The following is a 19,055-nucleotide window of genomic DNA, read 5'->3' as shown; positions in this document are numbered from 1 at the left end:
TAATTAATCAATTTATTATCAGTGTTAAATAATATTATTATATAATGTTGTTATAATAATGAATTATTTTATTAATATAGTCTTTAATAAATTGAATAAAAGTAAGCAGACTTAAAGACATTATTGTAACGAAAGCATGGAATAGGCAAAAAGCTTTATAACGTAATACATCACAAGAATATTACTATTTATGTATAATTATTGTAAAAGTCATTGTATTACAGTTTTATTTTCTTTAATATTTTTTAATTAAATTAAAATTTTTAAATGGAAATGAGTTTTCCCTTATTATGTTTAACCTAAAATCTTTGATGATGGTTAAGAAAATGTACTTTTGAAAATGTTCTCCTCACATACTAGCCAGTATCACTTGTGGACTCCAAAAAGAAAAAAGTCATTTAAAAAAAAAAAAAAACATTTTTTACATTTATGTGCGCCTCCACATGTATGTGACGGTTTCATTTCTTGTAGTGAATGATATATACTGTTGGAGTGACTGTTTTTCTCATGCTGTCTAGATCTGCAGCTAGATCATCGGTTATATTATATAACACCCATTCACACAAATACACACTCATGTCTGTGACCCACATCTAGCCGCCTGTATGCTTATGTGTGTGTTCTTACACTCATCACTCTTCCACCAGAGGCACAGGAATCATGGGTAGTACGCTGCTGTTGTTGTGGCCTAGATTGACCCTTTCCCTGTTGTTTGCTTTACTCTCCTCTTTTATCTTTTGTACTAGGTGAAAGTAAACACAACCCAGTCATTTTGTGTCGCTCAGTCTTTTTATATTATGCAGATACCTTTACGACAGGCTGTGAAAGAATGACAGATTAGTCAAGGCGTTGTATAAATCTGCTCCTTTTTAGTGTGTGTGTGGGTGTGTGTGTGTATGTGTGTGTGTTTATAGATAAACAGGTAGGCAAAGTTGGGCAATTTATACCTAAAAGTGCTATTATATTATATTATATTATATTATATTATATTATATTATATTATATTATATTATATTATATTATATTGGTTTTAATGCATTTACAAAACCGTGCAATAATAAATTAACAATTATTTTTATGTTATGGATGTCATTAAAATTATATATTTTTTTTATTATTATTATTATTTAATTAAGCATAGAAACTTATAGTTGTACACATTTTTCTTTTAAACTTTAATAGGTTATCTGCAGCTGAATTGTGCATTTGGTACATATGTACAGCTCCTCTCCTGACACTCATTCCTTTCCTTCAGATGAGAGCAGTTCTTGGTAGAAACCACTTTTATACAGAGAAATGCCATTGAGAGTTGTGGTGGAGGCATTTTCCCATCAGCTAACAGTGTTTATCGAGGTTGATGTCAGGTGGCTGTGTTGGAGCAGCCTGGTATGCATTGGAGGAAGGATGTTGTTTTTTTACCCTTCCGTGTGTTTTCTCAGAATCTTTATTTTATAGTTGACTATATAGTTTCTCACAGATAGGCTTAAAAAGTAGTTTTTATAACTTGAAATTTATTGGTGCAATATTGTACAGATCTGTAGCATTGGCAATCAATTGGAAGTCCGAGTTAGTCATTGCTTAACCTGCATCACCGAGCGTAGTTGCAAATACATTGACATTTCTAAGCAGGTTTCCCAAATACTCCCCCATTTTCCATTGTTGCTAATAGTTAATCCAGAAACTAACATCATTGATTGAGTCAGTTGAGTCAAGTTACTGTGTTGGACTGTTTAACTGTTGTTTACACTTTGGGACATCATCCTAAAGCCCAAAATGTGCTTTAGTTTTGTGTTTACTTAGCACATGCGTACAGTTGAATACATAGCCATTCACAGTACACTCCAGTTGATAGCGTGGGGAACACAGGTGCTCAGATTGTGCACCAGAAAGTTGGTGCTCTCGTCACTGGGATTTATTGTTACTGTTGTCTCAACTTATTTGCTGCGAGGCGGTGTTGCTTACACTATTGTTGATCAGAGTAGTCCAAGCTGCTGAATACTAAATAGGTAGGCGGTCGTTAATTAATAAGCCCATGGTTGTGATACCATCACAAAAATTGGTTTTGAACAAACCATTTACCATAAATTCTCCTTGTGAAATAACCCCTCTATTGAACATCTTGGGAATGTGAGTTTTCCTTCCCCTTTTTTCTTTTCACCTTTATTTGTATAGCGCCTTCAACAATACAGATTGTGTCAAAGCAACTTCAGAATTAAATAGGTGTCAATAATACAAAATGACAATAGTAAGCACTCAATTTCACTCAAATTCAGTTAAAGGCAGTTCATCATTGAATTCAGTGATGTCGTCATCATCCAGCTCAAGTCAGTTTAAATAATATCTGTGCATTTAAGTTGAAGATTTTGCTACATATTAAGTGTCCCAAACTAACCAAGCCAGAGACGACTAGGCTCAAACCAGGCTCGGTCGGGGGGCCAGTTCTTTTCTGGCCAGACAAAACCAGAAGATCCATTCCAGGCTGCAGTAAAGTAACATTGTGCAGAGGACTCATCAGGTTCCTGTGGTCTTGTCCAGGTGGCCATCTATCTCCCTCGAATTCGCTGTTTAGAAGGATAGTTTTGCCTTGCTTCTGTACTTCACACGTCTACTTTTATTTATGTTTTCCAAGCGCAAAATGTTAAACCCAGTAGTCTCAGATATCCCAAGAGAATAAAGAGGGCTGTTTTTACATCTAAAAACACTAGTCTACTTCCTAAATCTTGACTTTGAAAGCTCGGGGCCCCTCAATAGGGAACTGAACGTGAGCAGTAGGCATGAAATGCACGGTTGGCACTGGCCACCAAAGCACAGGGATTCCCGTAACTCTGTGTGTGTGCTGAAGGAGGGGGGTTACAGTAGTGACATCTGGTCGACCCAAGGCCCTACACAGGAAAACCACTGCGTCTGGAGAGTGGAAGCTGTGGGGTAAAGGGAAGGAGCGTTGACTGGTGGTTGGAAGGGCGATGGTTTCTTGACTGATAATGGGGGAAATTAGTGCCATAATAGAATCAAAGTAAGGCTGTTAAAGGCTGCCCAACCTGAATCTGACCATCAGATTTATGATTTCTGTTCAAAATATGTGACTTAACTCACCTTTTTTTTTTCTTTAGGTACGTTGTCATGGGGAACCTCCTTAAAGTTTTGACATGCACAGATCTTGAACAAGAGCCCAACTTCTTCCTGGATTTTGAAAGTGAGAAACGTCTCCTCTTTCCATTGACTCTCTTTCATTTATTAGCTGTAAAAAATATTTCATCCTCCAAGCTTACCTCAAAATGCACTAATTTAGCATCTCACGTGTCCTTTTTTGGTTTGTTTGAGAACTGGGATTCTGGGAGACTTGGTTTACAGTAGGTCAATACCCGGTCAACTTGTAAAAAATGCCAGTTCCCCTTTTTGGTCTTGATTCTATCTTAAACTCCTTTCCCCTGGAGACCAGTTCATGAACCACACACAATCTGCTACCATCTCATTTGTTTGAACCCAAAAACTCTCTCCAAAGCGAAGGAAGGTGAATGAACCAAAAAGAAAGAAGAAAAAAGACAGTGGAAAATAACAGTTTCCTGGCTTTTATAACCCTTGTCCACAGAACATTTTCATCCTACCATGTTTGTCTCCATTTTTAGACACATAGTCATTCCTTTGAAGAAATACATGGAGCTATATGGAGTCACTGAAACCATTGGCACATTCATGGCTCATTGGTCACACACATATGAGACAAATTCCTATAGTGTCTGCTCAAGAGCACCGGAACAGGCACCTACTGTATCAACACAAAAACATAGAAAGAAGAAAAAGCTGAGAGATCATTGCAATCTTAATCTGTGGCATCTGAATGCTGGAAATTAAGGAGTTGGTCCTCAATTTCTTAAATTGCATTTGAAGCCAGCTGTAGTTAACAGCTGCCAGTGTCTCATTGAGGTTTCTTTTTTAGATGTGGGCCTAAAGTTTCCACCAGTTAAAATTCCACACTTTGCCTTTTAAACATATGAAACGGGCTCAGCTGTGGAGGTTTGACTCAAATAAGCTTTAAGATCCTCAGTGAGGAATTCATCCCAAACATTTTATTTAGTCCTAATTTGCTATTTCTCGTCACTCCAAACCAGTTTGATTTGGAACACAAATGAAGATGTTCAGCAGAAGTCTGCATGGCCTCTCAATTGCAGAGCAGTCACCTGATAGTGATGTAAAATTTGGACTATGTATATCCAAAGTTCCAATTCCAAATTATATAAGTGTACCTACTGTGAATAAGACGCTACTAGTAGAGTAAAAGGTATTAATAAAAGGTCTGTTACAGAAGTATATTTACATTGGTCACATCGATAATCTAATTTGTAATTCAAATGAACCTAGGTGTTATTTAAGTTAAAAATTAATAAAAAACTGCACAAACTAATATTTAACACAAATATTTAATAGCCCCAGCAATTAGCCATGAATACAAAACTTTACTGCATTATTATTAAGGTTACAATACATGATGATCCTTCAGAAGTAATTCCAATATGCTGATTTGGGGCTCATTTACATCTGTCATTATTATTATGAATGTTAAAAACTTTGCTTTAAAAAAAATACTTTATATTTTTGTGAAAACCATGATGAATGGAATGTTCAAAAGAGTACTTATACAGTAATACCTTCCTTCACAGCACCCACTTTTCTATAGTAATAGTAGAATTTGCACATAGTATTAGTGCACACAATATATTTTAGAACGTGTTACCATATACTTTCTTTGTTCTTTCCTTCATTTGAATCTTGCTTCATTCTGTAAGGTTTAAAGCTCGTATACCTTTTCATGATTTGCATATGTACAATATGTTCTAATGTGTCAGACACTGACTAAATGTGACCTTGAAAGACCTTTTGATTAAAGACCTTGAAGTTATTTCTCTCTCTCCCTCTGCCTTCAGATGCCCAGCCAACAGAAGCAGAACGGGAAACGTGGGATGAAGTGGATGTGGTCCTGAAGGATGCACTGGCAATACTTGATGAACTACAGGCATATAAAGGCGCGGGCCAAGAGATACGAGAGGTACAGGGCACTCACACTCTCGGGATAACAGATGTCTGCTGATGTTTGACTTATGCGTATGAACGTATACATTTGTTCATGCAAAATTGACTCTTTACAGTATGCACATTAATTCACACAAAAATGAGTTGAAGGAATAATATTGGCGGCTTTAAAACATCTCGCAGTGTGTTCATATGATTTGATACTCTCTACTTTGCACATGAGTGAATGTCAGTGTGATTGATGATCTTGTTGCCACGGATACTGTTGCTATACGGATACAGTTGCCATGGACTGGCATCTTTTGCAGAATGAAAGTGAATGTTTCTTTTATTTCTTTTTTCTAATTCACTCGAAAGAATGCAATGCTTTCTTTTTTTATGTCAGCACACTCAGTAATTATTTTAATGATCCTCATGAATTTGGAAATTCAAAGGCACACCGAGGTAGAGAGAAAAAAACACTGACTAGATGTTCTGCCCAGTGTCATAATGGAAAAACATAATGAATAAACCTTCAAACCTCTTGCGTGCTTGGATTTACATCCTCAAATTGCCACCCTCATGGGCACATCATTTAAAAACCTCATCTCACACACATACATAATTCTAACACAACCTCATATGGTCATAAAATAATATGTTCCATTTAGACTTGTGGGAACGTTGTTTATAACTCGCCAGATGTTGTGTTATTAAGATGTTGTGTTTATTTTTTCAGGCAATTCAGAACCCTAATGATGAGGCATTACAGGACCAGGCGTGGGCTGCTGTGGTGCCACTAGTAGGCAAACTAAAGAAGTTCTACGAATTCTCACAGAGATTAGGTACATGTACAAGTCTGTTTTTCAGAAATAGTTATGCAGAAACCTTTTAAATGACATTTTGGCATTATTTACTCACAATTGATGTCATTTCCAACATGTTTTATTTTTCTATGGAACACAAAATGATATATTTTGCAGAATGTCCATGCTGCTCTTTTCCATATTATGAAAGGGAATGGGGACAGAATTCCAAAAATAAAAAGACCACCATAAGTAATTTGGAAGTAGTCTGTATGTTATGGTGGCCGAGAGAGCTCAATGCGCTGCAACTTCAAAAAAAATTATGCAAATAGAAAAAGCACCAGAAAACTAAGAAAACATCTACATCAGTTTAAGAGCACATGTGCTACGAATACTCACAACACAACCAAATACAGAAACAAGGTGCAAATGCTCACTGCATGAACAAATAAAGAAACGAGCTGCAAATACTAACAACACAACCAAAAAGAGAAACATACATCAAGCTCTTGTTTTAAAATCCCATCAAGCTCATATTTTAAAATCCCATCAAGCTCTTATTTTAGGTGGGAAACTGCCGGAAGCCCTTAAAGGGGTGGTTGTTCAGTTTTTTTCAAAGGCTTGATTTTGTTTATAAGGTGCAGTGTAACATGTTCATGCCTCATAAAAACAAAACAAAAAAAACCCATTATTTTCACGTTTTAACCTCTAATCTTCATCGCTGTTTCCGTTCTCGCCAGAACAGTCTCTTGAGTTCCTGGTTCTGTGCAGACACTCCCTCAGAAATACACACTCGGGCTAGGATTGGTTAGTTGGGCCAGTGTGTTGATTCGCTAACCAACTAGTGCATGTTGTCCAGAAACGTCAAGCCTCCTTATCAAAACAGATAGTTGCATGTACCCAGGGGCAGGGTTTATGTAAACATTGGGGTTAGTGATGTCACAAACCCGTGAAGAAGTCTTTAGTAGTATTTGACTTTGAGCATCGTAACTTTGCAGATGTTGTTTTATGCTCTAAAAGCAGCATTACACATTAACTAAACATTAACTGTCCGTATAAATGTGCTTAAAAGCAATTGGCATTATCTGTTTGTCAGTTTTTTTTCTGTGCTGTAAACATCTTACAAATTAAATGCACGCTAACACATTGTGTGCGAATACACTAACACCTAAGCAGACCCAGAGAACTACCACATCTGTTTTGTTTTTTCGTATTCTTGTGCAAAACACACTAGCTATATATAGACTTAAATGCCAAAAATTGTAAAATGATATGCATAGAGAAAAACTATCTAATACTTCAGATCATATTATATAGAACATATTAGCATTAGCTGTTGCTCATCAAAACACAGGGATGTTAGCAGCTCAGTAAGACCCAAGTTGATGGTGGTCTTACCCTGAAGCCATTGAAACCCTGCACTTTAAATCTATGTAATGGCTCCTGAACTTGTAGTCAATGAGTGCAGGCAAGGCGTCTGCCATATGTTATGTAAGTCACCAAACTGGGTCATCTTGCTTTCCCGCGCTTTCCGCTCCAGAACACTAAAGCGGCTTTTGGCGCAAGCTCTCATGTCTGACATGCTTCGCTTAACTACACTGATCACTTGGCATGTAGTGCTCTCTCCTGACGATGAACCTATCCATGCACATTAAGTCAACGTTTGAGTCTTTGGGTGTCAGTGGTGTTATAATTGTTTTAACAGCGTGAAAGATGCATGCTGCTGCGTTCTGATGAGTCTGTCCATGTCTCCGGACAAGGACTGACTTGCAGAGCAGAGTGTCAGGATTCGTTATAGATTCAAAATAAAATCATATTAAAGAGGGAATGGTCACACTTTATTTTAAAGTCCAATTCTCACTTATAACAAACCATTTACTATGACTTTTGCCTCCGTAAACTACTAATTTGCTTCTTATTAATAGTAAGATAGTATTTTCCGTTTAGGTATTGGGTAGGATTAGGAATAGAGAACAATGTGGTAACACTCTATTTTAAGGTTTTTGTGATAGTTGTTTATGAGTCCCTTGTTTGTTCTGACCATTTAAACTGAGCACTGTGCTTCAGAAAAATCCTCCATGTCCTGCAGATTCTTCAATTTTCCAGCATCACTAATGCTCTAGAAGGAAACACGATGCATTAAGAGCCAGGGGGTGGAATCTTTTTGAATTTGAAGATCAAGATAAATTGTTCTTAAAAAGAAGGTTCACCCAAAAATGAAAATTTGATGTTTATCTGCTTACCCCCAGGGCATTCAAGATATAGGTGACTTTGTTTCTTCAGTAGAACACAGAGATTTTTCACTGAAACTTCTGCAGTGAACTTTCAGTCCTATTATGTCAGTGAATGGGAATCATGGCTTTGAGAGACATAAAATATACACAAACAAAACCAAATTAAACACTGCAGCTCGTGATGATACATTGATGTGGAAAACGACACAAAATGATCGGTCTGTTCAAGAAGCTGAACAGTATTTATATTGATTTTTATCTCTGATTTTCTCCGCAATGTCTGAACTGTCTGGCAATGGTCGCCTACATCTTGGATGCCCTAGGGGTAAGCATATAAACATAAAATACATATATTTTTGGGTGAACTATCCCTTTTATTTGTCTTCCCGGGAAACATGCAACTATCTTCTGTTCAAAGTGCAGTACTAAATAAAAGAAAAAATAAATAAATAAAAGAAATTCAACAAAATAAATATTTGGACATCTTCGTCCTGTTCAAAAGTTTTCACTCCCTGGCTATTAATGCATCGTATTTCCTTCTGGAGCATCAGTGAATTTTGTATCCTTTTTTTTTTTTTTTTTTATTCTTTTTTTTTGTATTGTTTGTTTTACTGGTTCATCTCAAACTACTGTTACTCTCAGTGTATATTTAGCATCTTAACAATTGCCTACATGTGTCATTTCTTCTCTCGTGTGTTCTCGTTATTTGATGAGATGTGACTTACACTCCCTTGCCCTGCCCTGCCCTGCTTTCCTCCAAACCGCTGTCCTCTCCTCACACTCCATTCTCAGCATGTGCTCTTAAAATCCGCTCGTCTCAAGCTATGTTTTGACTGGGAGGAGAATATTGTGCTTCCATGGCCATTTTTAATCAGCTCCTCTGCCCTGCCAAGCTGACTAAAGCAGATGGAGGTCATTACCGTATGGCAAATCTGCTCAATTTACTCTACATACTGCTGCAGCTTGAGTCACCAGCCTTAAAATTCTCTCTCTCTCTCTCTCTCTCTCTCTCTCTCTCTCTCTCTCTCTCTCTCTCTCTCTCTCTCTCTCTCTCTCTCTCTCTCTCTCTCACACTCCGATGACTATACTGGCTTGACGATGTAAAACCTTAAAAACTCTATGGAAATAAATATGTTGACAGACAAAGCTACCCTCTGTTTACCTTTAGATGGGATTGATTACTGCAATTTTCTGAATGGGCCAATAAAAATAAAGCTGAAAACCCCCAAAATTGTCTGAACTTTCAGAGCAGACCTAATTCAGACTTAATTCAGTTAATCAACTGCTGTTGATACATTGATCAACAGCAGTTTTTTCTTTCTTTCCATTGCTCTTTCAACATGCAGTAGGAGTTTCTTGTATAATTTTGCAATACTAGCAACAGCAAGACGTGAATCACTTCAAGGGCAACTCTGTTTGGTTTTGTTTATATGTATATTTTAAGACTTGTAATTGAGATCAGGATTAAAAATCGGGTTGATGTGGACAGGCTGAGATCATACCGTACCCCAACCATAAACTAATTTATTGCTGCAGGGCTGACTCTTATGTAATATAATTATTCTAACATGCTCCTGTGTACTGTTACTGTATTGCCTCAATAGGGCAATGGAGAAACTGAGAACGGGAATTGTGGGTTAAGAACAGCTTCTCAAGTCATCAAGCTGTCTACTGAGGCTTAAGACATCACTGTGTGTTAGTAAAGAACATTGAGAAATTTCAGATTAAGCCTTATGTAAGAGTGGGCCTTTTGTGTAGCCTGGAGTATGTTTCTGAGAAATTATGCATTAAATAATATTTCTTAGTTTACAAGAGGTTTTATGTTGTTTGATGGAAGGATTGACTCTTAGTGCTGGTCTAAGAGCAGTATGAATCAATATGTCATAATCTAAATGGTATAGTGTGTTAAACTAACGGTCATGTATTTTTCATGGGCTGTTTTACAGTATACAACACTTAGTTAATTAAAAAGTTTGAGTTATATTTACCTGAAACACACACACACACATATATATATATAGTTGATAATATTATTAATAATGCTAATATAGCTAATCAGTGGGGGGTGGGGTATGATTGTTAAACAATGTGTTGCACTCAATGAGAACCCTATAATTGACCCTAACTGACCATTGTTTGACTCTACAGAAGCAGCACTGCATAGTCTATTGAGAGCACTCACTAGTGAGACATACGATGACCCCACACAGCATCTGGAGAGAGAGCAAGCCCTTGCCAAACAGTTCGCTGAGATCCTGCACTTCACACTGTGCTTTGATGAGCTCAAGGTGAGGACCATATACCTCAATATTATTCCTCAATAAAAAAATCCCCTTGTTACTTGATGGTAATGGTTTTTTTTTGTTTGTTTGTTTGTTTTATCATTTTTTGGTTGCAGTCTTTGCATAAATGAAAGGCCATTATACATGATACAGGTTTATCTTGTTCATTTTCCTATTCAAGATAGTCGTTGAATCAATTTGCATTTAAAATTCATGTCAATTTAAATGTTTATTTAGCATTGGATGTGTACTGATACTAAGGAGCTGACACAATACAGGTCAAAAGTAATTGGTTGGAATATCACGAAACCTGTCGAGAACATGTTTGAGTCCAATAATGAGAAATTCTAATTATATTTCTATTTAAAGGGGCCATATGATGCAATTTAGATGTTTCCTTTCTTTTTGGAGTGTTACAAGCTCTTTGTGCATAAAGAAGATCTGTAAAGTCGCAAAGACTAAAGTCTCAAATCCAAAGAGATATTCTGTATACAAGTTAAGAGTCAATCACGCCCTCCTAAAACAGCTCGTTCTAACACGCTCCCATATGTCTACGTCACACAGTGGAAAGATTTGCATAACGCCACCCAAATGTCCACAAATAAAAAGAAGCCATAGCTTTTAATCTCACTGTTGTCGCTGCCATGTTGTGGAGACTCTGTGTGTTTTGTGAATGCAAAACTACTTTGTTTGGCTTTCAATAAGTGTACATAACTAGAAATCAGAGGTTAAGTTGTATTTACAATACAGGGAACAGTTCAATACAAATATTCAGATGTGACACATTTTACAGAGGATGAGGACTTTTTCCTGTGAGAGTAGCCTACAATGCCGGTGTCTATTTCTATAAAGTTGCGTGAAATGCAACGCGTACAAAGAACTTGTAAGTCGTTATAATAAGTAATTATGTCCCAACTGGATGCATCAAATGTTTAGTTTGTAATGGATTTTATTGGTTTTGTCTTGTCTCGTCGGTACACAAGACACCACAGTATGGTGAGGGGCGTAACATTTTCGTCACACACTTGAGATATTCGGCCAATCACAACGCACTGCATAGCTGACCAATCAGCAAACACCTAGCTTTTCAATACAGTGAGCTTTGTAAAAATCGGTGTGTTTCAGAAAGGCAGGGCATAGAGGAGAAAAAATAATGTATATTATTTGGAAAATTTGTATTTGTATATTATTTTTTTCTTTTCTTTTTTTTTTACCTTAAACCTGAACCTTATATTATATATGCACACATTATGGTAACATTTGGTAGTATAATATTGGTAGTATTATACTGACTTTAATTTAGGCTGGCTTGAACCAAAACAATGTATTGCAGTATAATACTAATATGCAGAATATTAGTAATTATAGGAAGAAAAAAAATACTTTAAAAAAAAAAAGTTAACATACAGATGTAGCACTGTAATCTGCATTTGGTAAAAAATTGTTATGGAAATAATATACATCGTATTTAATTATCAAACACACTTCATTTTCTTTATATGAAATATGAGGACCATGAGATGAAATCATTAATTAATGTTCTGTAGTCAAATGAAATGCATGGTTAAAAGATGAGCTTGCCATGTAAGTCATCAGAATTTTAGCATGCAGCCTGCTGTTACACATTACCATGCGACTGATGAGACTGACCAGGATGTGATGCTTTAACAAGCTTCCACGTCTCTCTAATGACATGCTAATTGTGATTAGAAACCCGCTAATGAGAAAATAATTACTTTCCAATTGCACGTGTCAGTTTTCTCTGCCCCAGGTGCTTGCCAAACCTTTCCCGACATTTAAGATCACAAGAAAATTAGCTTTTGATCTTTTGCTCGCCTTGTTCTTTTATTTATCTTAAACACCTGCTGTTTCTTTTACACTAAATTATAATGCAGAACAAACACTTAAAAGTGTACTTATATGTCAAGACTGCAGCATGCTGAGCTATAGTGTGCTTTTGCGCACTCCTGTGACCATGTCAGAACCTCAGGCACTCAGACAACCCTAAATGACTGAACAGTAACAGGGGTCATTTGTCTCGGGTTATGTGTCCAAAGAAATCAAATAATGTTTCGTCTAGCTGTTTTTTTATTCACCTCAGCACCAACACTAGCGCCTTTATACCCTGCTCTTCCTAATGCAAACATTCACATATACCCTGATGCCCTGCGGCACGGAACTGGGATGTCCCAATTAAAGAGCCCCCCAGATGGGGTTGCTAAATGCGAGAAGGTAGGGGGTGTAAGGTGGCATGCCAACCTCCATTCAACCATGCCCTCCTTTCAGCTTGTCGCAGTGACCTACTTCAGCCCGCCAATGCCGTAGCGCCGTATGCTGCAGGGATAGGATGGGCTGTCTGGTCTGGCAGTAAATCGACTGCATTAGTTTTGTTGACATGGATGTCATTTGAGGATATTGTTTTGATTTCTTCAAAAATGTGGAGTTATCCACGTAACCATCATCAATTCCTGTTAAGCCTACTATATCATTTGATGCATTAACTTCTAAAGCCTATAAATGATCAAAACTTTGCTGAAAAACCTTTTATACACAATCTTGACAATCAAACAAACAACACACGCAAACGTATAAACGTACACACTATCTAAAGGTTATATAGGGATATATGTAAAAAAAAATCAATAAACTGTTACATTTCAAAATCATGAGATTTTTCTGACTGTTATTTCATATTTTCATGATTAAAGTTGACCTCTGCTCTTGCAAATCCTAAAGAGTTAATTCTTCTCCCTGACCTTTGTCCTCTACCCCGTCTCCGCTGTCATCATGTCAAGCACCCCCTCCTTTGTCAATGAATTTGTCACTGAACCCTAAATTGAACATGACTCTTCATTAAAGCATGTTTATCCTTCTGTCACAAGCTACAAATCTTTTGGGGTGTGCTGTAGGTTTTAATAGTACTTCTATAGGGTGTGTATGGGTCCCAGACAGTCCCAGTCCTGTCAGATAAAGATTGCTCTGATTACCTAAAGGAACTGGTAGTCATTTATGTAAAGCTTTAGCTAATCCTGTAAGTGTTCTTGCCTTCTAGACTACCAGACTATATTTGTCTACTTCAGTCCTGTCACATCAGCAATTACCTGGAGATTTACCTCCCTTTGAAACACCTTACACAATTTTATTTTATTAATGGTTCTTGCTAAGGCAAGTATCAGTATTACTATTGTTCTTAAGAGATATGAGTTGTTTAAAAGCCCAAAACTTTGAGTATTACAATTTGCCATGCAACTTTGAGAGGTGTGCTATTATTTTTCTAAGTGATAAGACTTACAATTTCTGCCTGGCAGACGATAAAACAAATATAGTCCCATAGACTTGAATTTAACCACATTCAGATATCTGATCGAGACTTTGTTGCTAGTAAGTAACCTACAGTATACAGTAGCAACATGGCAATGCCCTAGCAAGTATACAGCTAAAAACCAATATGTGACCCTGGAACACAAAACCAGTCTTAAAGGTACTTTTTCATTTAAACAAGTATGTTAGCTGATCATGTTTCTTAAATATCTGCAAAAATATTTTAATTAGCACAGGTATGTTTGTAGCAATGGCCAACAATACGTTTTATGGGTCAAAATTATTGATTTTTCTTTTATGCCAAAAATTGTTAGGGTAGTAAGTAAAGATTATGAAGATATTTTGTAAATTTTCTACCATAAATATATCAAAACTAGTAATACTAGTAACTGCTGAGAACTACTTTAGATTTTGTAAAATTTTTTGCATCCTTAGATTCCAGATTTTCAAATAGTTGTATCTTGGCCAAATATTGTCTTTACAATCAATGGAAAGATTATTTATTCAGTTTTCAGATTATATATCGACCTCAATTTCGAAAAATGTAGCCTTTCGACTGGTTTAGTGGTCCAGGGCACCTATTGACATTTTAACCATTGCATAGCAATGGTCTGTCAATGACCCACAACAAGCTAGGATGAGACTGTAAAGGAGAGACTGAAAAGATTTAAAAGAATACTGCATCTATTACTCCTGTCTTCAGTGTCACATGATCATTTAGAAATCATTCTTATATGCTGATTTGGTGCTCCAATAAACATTGTCTTATTATCATCAGTGTCGTGCTGTGTTTCGTTGCGAAAGCGAAAATACTTGGTATGGCCTTCCAAAAGAGGACAAAACTTAGAAATCAGTGGTTAAGTTGTATTTGCAACACTGTTCCAGAACAATTCAACCCAAATATTTGTGTGTGTGCAATGCATTTTATGGAGGACTGTTTTATGAACCTGGGAGAATACCTTACAGTGCCAGTTGTTCTGACTCACAGCCTGTAAATATGTTTTCATATTTAAAGAATTTGCCACTGATGATTCAAATGCAAGTTTTAAGCAGTGTAGAGTAGCGCTCTTTTATGTTTTGTCAGATCACAAATGCAGACATGGTTTTATGTTTGCGCGGCGTTATGCAACACATAAAAAGACAGTATAAGTCATTATAATCTGTAATTATGTCCCCACTGAATGCAATAAAGGCCTCATTAATATTGGGTTTTATTGTTTTTGTCTCGTCACGCCGGGACACATCATCACAATATGGTAGGGGGGGGGGGGGGGTAACATTTCAGTCACTCTCTTGAGGTATTTTGCCAATCACAAAGCATTGGATAGCTGGCCAATCAGAGCATACCTTGCTTTTCAGAACTATAAGCGTTGTAAAAATCTACACACTTCAGAAAGGTGGGGCAAAGAGGAGAAACAATAATGTACAGTATGGAGAAAATAATGTTTTTTTTTTTTTTTTTTATCTTAAACCACATAAACACATTTCTTTAAACCAAATAATTTTATTTTTTAGAAATATCACATGACCCCTTTAATGTGTATTTGTTGATCAAAAGCAAATAGCATAACATTTTAATGACCCCAAACTTTTGAATGGTAGTCTAGATAAACTTTTCATTATTTTGCAGATGACAAATCCTGCCATTCAGAATGACTTCAGTTATTACAGGAGGACCCTGAGCCGCATGAGGATCAATAACGTTCCTGTGAGTTTTCTTAAAAATTGAAACTGCCACCACTTTATTGCTATTAATTCAACCCCCACATCCCCACCCCCCACACTTTTCTTTCTATTCACCTTTCTGTGCAGTACACTTCTGTCCTTACTTAACATCGTTGATCCTCACCTGTTTTTTTACTTTTAATGTGTAAATACACCTATGTGTATGTATATACAAGCAGCTCTCGATTTTATCTAAACCCCTTTTCACATAACTAATACACTTCCTTGTCTTTCTTACTCACATACTCAAGCTCTCAGCCACTTGCACATACCAGCCCTCAGGGGACTGTTGAGGACCCAAACAGAAAATGGCCTCCCACTGGGAGAGTGAGTGAGTTCTGAGATGCTCACTGAAGTGCATTGAGGTGCACCAATATAGTGTGGCACCTGATCTGTGGTCAGCTTTTGTGCCTGTCCTCCCCAGAGATGCGCTGCCCTCCTAGGACTAAATATCTGATCTGAGAGCGGGTCGCATACATAGCCCTGGGGGACACCATGCAGTCTGCATACCTTGTTTAGTGAAGTGGCGCTGGTTTTCCCCTCATATTCTCCCAGACTGAATTCAGTAGCCCCACCATGGTTCCCCAGGGCCCTACTACTGTAAGAGAGCAAAAATAAATCACTCCAGCTAGAACTCTCTACATCTGCACTAATAGTTTAGAATATTGTTTAATATATGAATGTATTTTTAGACTTGACACACCAGAATGTGCAGGTGTATGCAGTTTACTGTAAGATTAAACCGTTTTCTTAAAAACACATTTGTTATTGTCTTGCTGCCCTAATTTTGATGATGCTTATGCTTGTTTGAAAAGTGTTTTCAAGTAACCCTTTTTATTCAGTAGAATACAGTTAGTAAATTAAGACATTTAATTTCACAGAAATATTTTTAACTATTCATCACATATTTTGCAAATTAACTAAAGCTTTATTTCCTTTTTATGTCTGGGGATGTCTTTACTTTTCCCATCTTGGACTTTTCCCATTTTTCCTGCCAACCAAAATTAAGTATTCTGGGATATTCCATTGTCACTCAAATAATGCTAGCTTTGCAACCTCAAAAACTGGCTATCATGCACTCCATTCTCATTTAAGCAGAAGGGTTAGGTGACATCTATCCATTTTTGAAGGATTACTTTTTTAATATTTAGTACATTAATGATGTTTAACACTGTCATGGTCAAAAATATTAAATGCTTATCCATTTTCACATTGTTTCCTTTATGGTCTTCTATTAATTATTTTCATGAGACATTGACTGTGATAAGTTCTGAGAAACTATTCAGAAAGAAAAATCCATGTTCTCCTTGCTTTACTCCATTTAATAAAGTTTTTGGTGTTTATCCATAAAGGCAGAGGGAGAAAACGAGGTGAATAATGAACTGGCCAATCGGATATCTCTCTTTTATGCTGATGCCACACCCATGCTAAAGACATTAAGTGATGGCACAACAAAATTTGTATCTGAGGTAAACGAAAATATTTCAAATCAGTTGTCAGTGACATTTTCAAAGAATAACTTAAAAATAAATAAAGAAATATATATTTGCTTTTGCCCAACAGAATAAAAACTTGCCCATTGAAAACACAACAGATGTATTGAGCACCATGGCAAGTGTGTGCAAAGTTATGTTGGAAACCCCGTAAGTCTTCCATTTTCTCATCTGTCTGATGATACTATGAAATTAGTAGTGTATTTTGTAAAAAATTATAATTATAGTATACCAAAAAATTATAAGGGTAAATATAAAACAACATTTTAAAAAAAAAGATTTGCTTATTCTCAAATTTTTTGGATACAGAGAGTATCGCAGCCGCTTCAGCAGTGAGGAGACCGTTTCCTTCTGTCTGCGGGTCATGGTGGGGGTCATTATCCTCTACGACTACGTCCATCCTGTCGGCGCATTCGCAAAGTCCTCCAAAATAGACGTGAGTGAAACCATCTTCTCCTGTTACTGCAAATCCATCTCTGAAGTTTTTTCCCCTCCTGCTAGGCACTAACGCTCACTGACTCATAATCATAGTGCTTAGAAAACGTGGCGATGGCTCTCTCACAGCATCATGACTCATGAGGTTGAGTGCTGTCATTACTCTTCCACTCTAAACATGGTTGCTTTTTTTCCCCAAACAGATGAAAGGCTGCATTAAAGTGCTCCGAGATCAGCCACCAAACAGTGTGGAAGGTCTTCTTAATGCTCTCAGGTAAGAAAAAATTAAGATAATATTTTTTTTCATGAAATCATATTAATAAGATATTAATCAGCTGGACTTTTCCATGAAGACACATTTAGATTTTTCCTCATATTTTCTTTCTTTAATGTGAGGAATAGTCCATGACGTGCACTTTGAGGCATCAGGGGCCCATTATGGGCCTATGAACAAGATTGTATTCTGTTTTTCTGTTTTTGCTGTTTTCTTTTTCTTTTTTTTCTTTTTTTAGCACTGCTTGTTTATTTGTTGTTTTGCATTATTGCTAAAGAAAGCTTGACACAACACTGCACAATTCTGCAGTAATTATAGTTATTACTTAATGTCTTTTGTGCAGGTACACAACAAAACATCTTAATGATGAGTCAACCACTAAGACCATTAAAAGCATGCTGCAGTAGCAACAAAACTCTGGGACAAACCACTGGCCTCAAGCAGATGCTCAGGAGATGCACATAACTGTACACTCTCTCTCCTGGACTAAAGCGATGCACGGAATGTTTTTTTTTTTTTTTTTTTTTTTTTCATTAAACCGGCAAAAAATCAGACAAAAGCTTCTCTAATCTTTCCTTGTCTTTTTACAAAGCAGATGCTACTGGCGTTATGTGTGGTTTTCTGTGCCAAAATGCTGAAATCCCTTGTTTTTTAATTTTCCTGAAAGACAGCCATGCTACTGATGGCAGCTATGAAAGCATTGTTAGAATATGTTTGTGGTAAATGTTTTAATTTAGCTTGTTTCCCTATAAAGGGAGGGAGAGTGTTTTGACTTGAATATAAAATATCTATATATTACCTATATGATCTAGATACAATTATATAAAAAAGAGATAAGTATATTATTTTTTTTATTTTAATTAGTATTTAATGTTACATCCACTGCATGGCAAATTGATTACGTCTTCTATTTAAAAGAAAACTAATGTTTCAAATTAATTTGTCTGCTTGATTTTGTGTAAAGAAAAGGATGTTTAAATTATGTTTTGAAACGGTACTTAGATTAAAAATGGAGGTTAATAATAATAATTATTTTTTTAAGTTTTATATTTTTTATAGGTCTTGATTTATGCATTTTCTTCCCTGTAGGTGTTATAATTTTCTTTTTTTTCTTCTTCTTCTTTTTTTCTCTAGCTTTCAAAAACTGTGATAGTTTGTAATCTGTGTCAGATGTGATGAGAACATGATCTTAAGAGGAAATAAAATGCTTTCATTTTTATAATGATGTTTATGTTTTTAAATTCATTGTTACTAAGGTGTATGCAAATGAGCAAGCACATTACTGGTATAATGCAAATCAGATTTTTTTTTTAAATGTTTGAAATTTGAAATTCTGGTTCACAGAATTGCAGCTCACACAAGCCTAAATAAACCCATCACAATTTTATTTTATCTTGAAATATTATTAATAAATAAAATAAGGAAGGTTTATGTAAAGTAGATTATACCACACTAACTGATTTCAGTGGAAAAAGATT

General features: G+C 36.3%; 1 protein-coding gene across 1 annotated transcript in view; it reads left to right on the top strand.

Moving 5' to 3' along the window:
* The window catches only part of fam49bb (family with sequence similarity 49 member Bb), a 49,552-nt gene extending 30,753 nt beyond the window's left edge, over nt 1–18,799 (top strand). The window contains exons 3-12 of the mRNA XM_052596710.1: nt 3,111–3,193; nt 4,923–5,044; nt 5,747–5,852; nt 10,196–10,335; nt 15,281–15,358; nt 16,728–16,844; nt 16,939–17,018; nt 17,178–17,304; nt 17,507–17,577; nt 17,921–18,799. Of these exons, the coding sequence (XP_052452670.1) occupies nt 3,121–3,193; nt 4,923–5,044; nt 5,747–5,852; nt 10,196–10,335; nt 15,281–15,358; nt 16,728–16,844; nt 16,939–17,018; nt 17,178–17,304; nt 17,507–17,577; nt 17,921–17,984 (978 nt within the window). The 5' untranslated portion in view covers nt 3,111–3,120 and the 3' untranslated portion in view covers nt 17,985–18,799. The remainder of the gene's footprint in view (nt 1–3,110; nt 3,194–4,922; nt 5,045–5,746; nt 5,853–10,195; nt 10,336–15,280; nt 15,359–16,727; nt 16,845–16,938; nt 17,019–17,177; nt 17,305–17,506; nt 17,578–17,920) is intronic.
* The last annotated feature ends 256 nt before the right edge of the window (nt 18,800–19,055 follow it).

Source organism: Carassius gibelio, chromosome B24 (assembly GCF_023724105.1).
Source record: "Carassius gibelio isolate Cgi1373 ecotype wild population from Czech Republic chromosome B24, carGib1.2-hapl.c, whole genome shotgun sequence".
In the NCBI taxonomy this organism is placed as follows: Eukaryota; Metazoa; Chordata; class Actinopteri; order Cypriniformes; family Cyprinidae; genus Carassius; species Carassius gibelio.
Note: the sequence above shows the minus strand (reverse complement) of the source record. Positions and strands in the feature narration are given on the sequence as shown.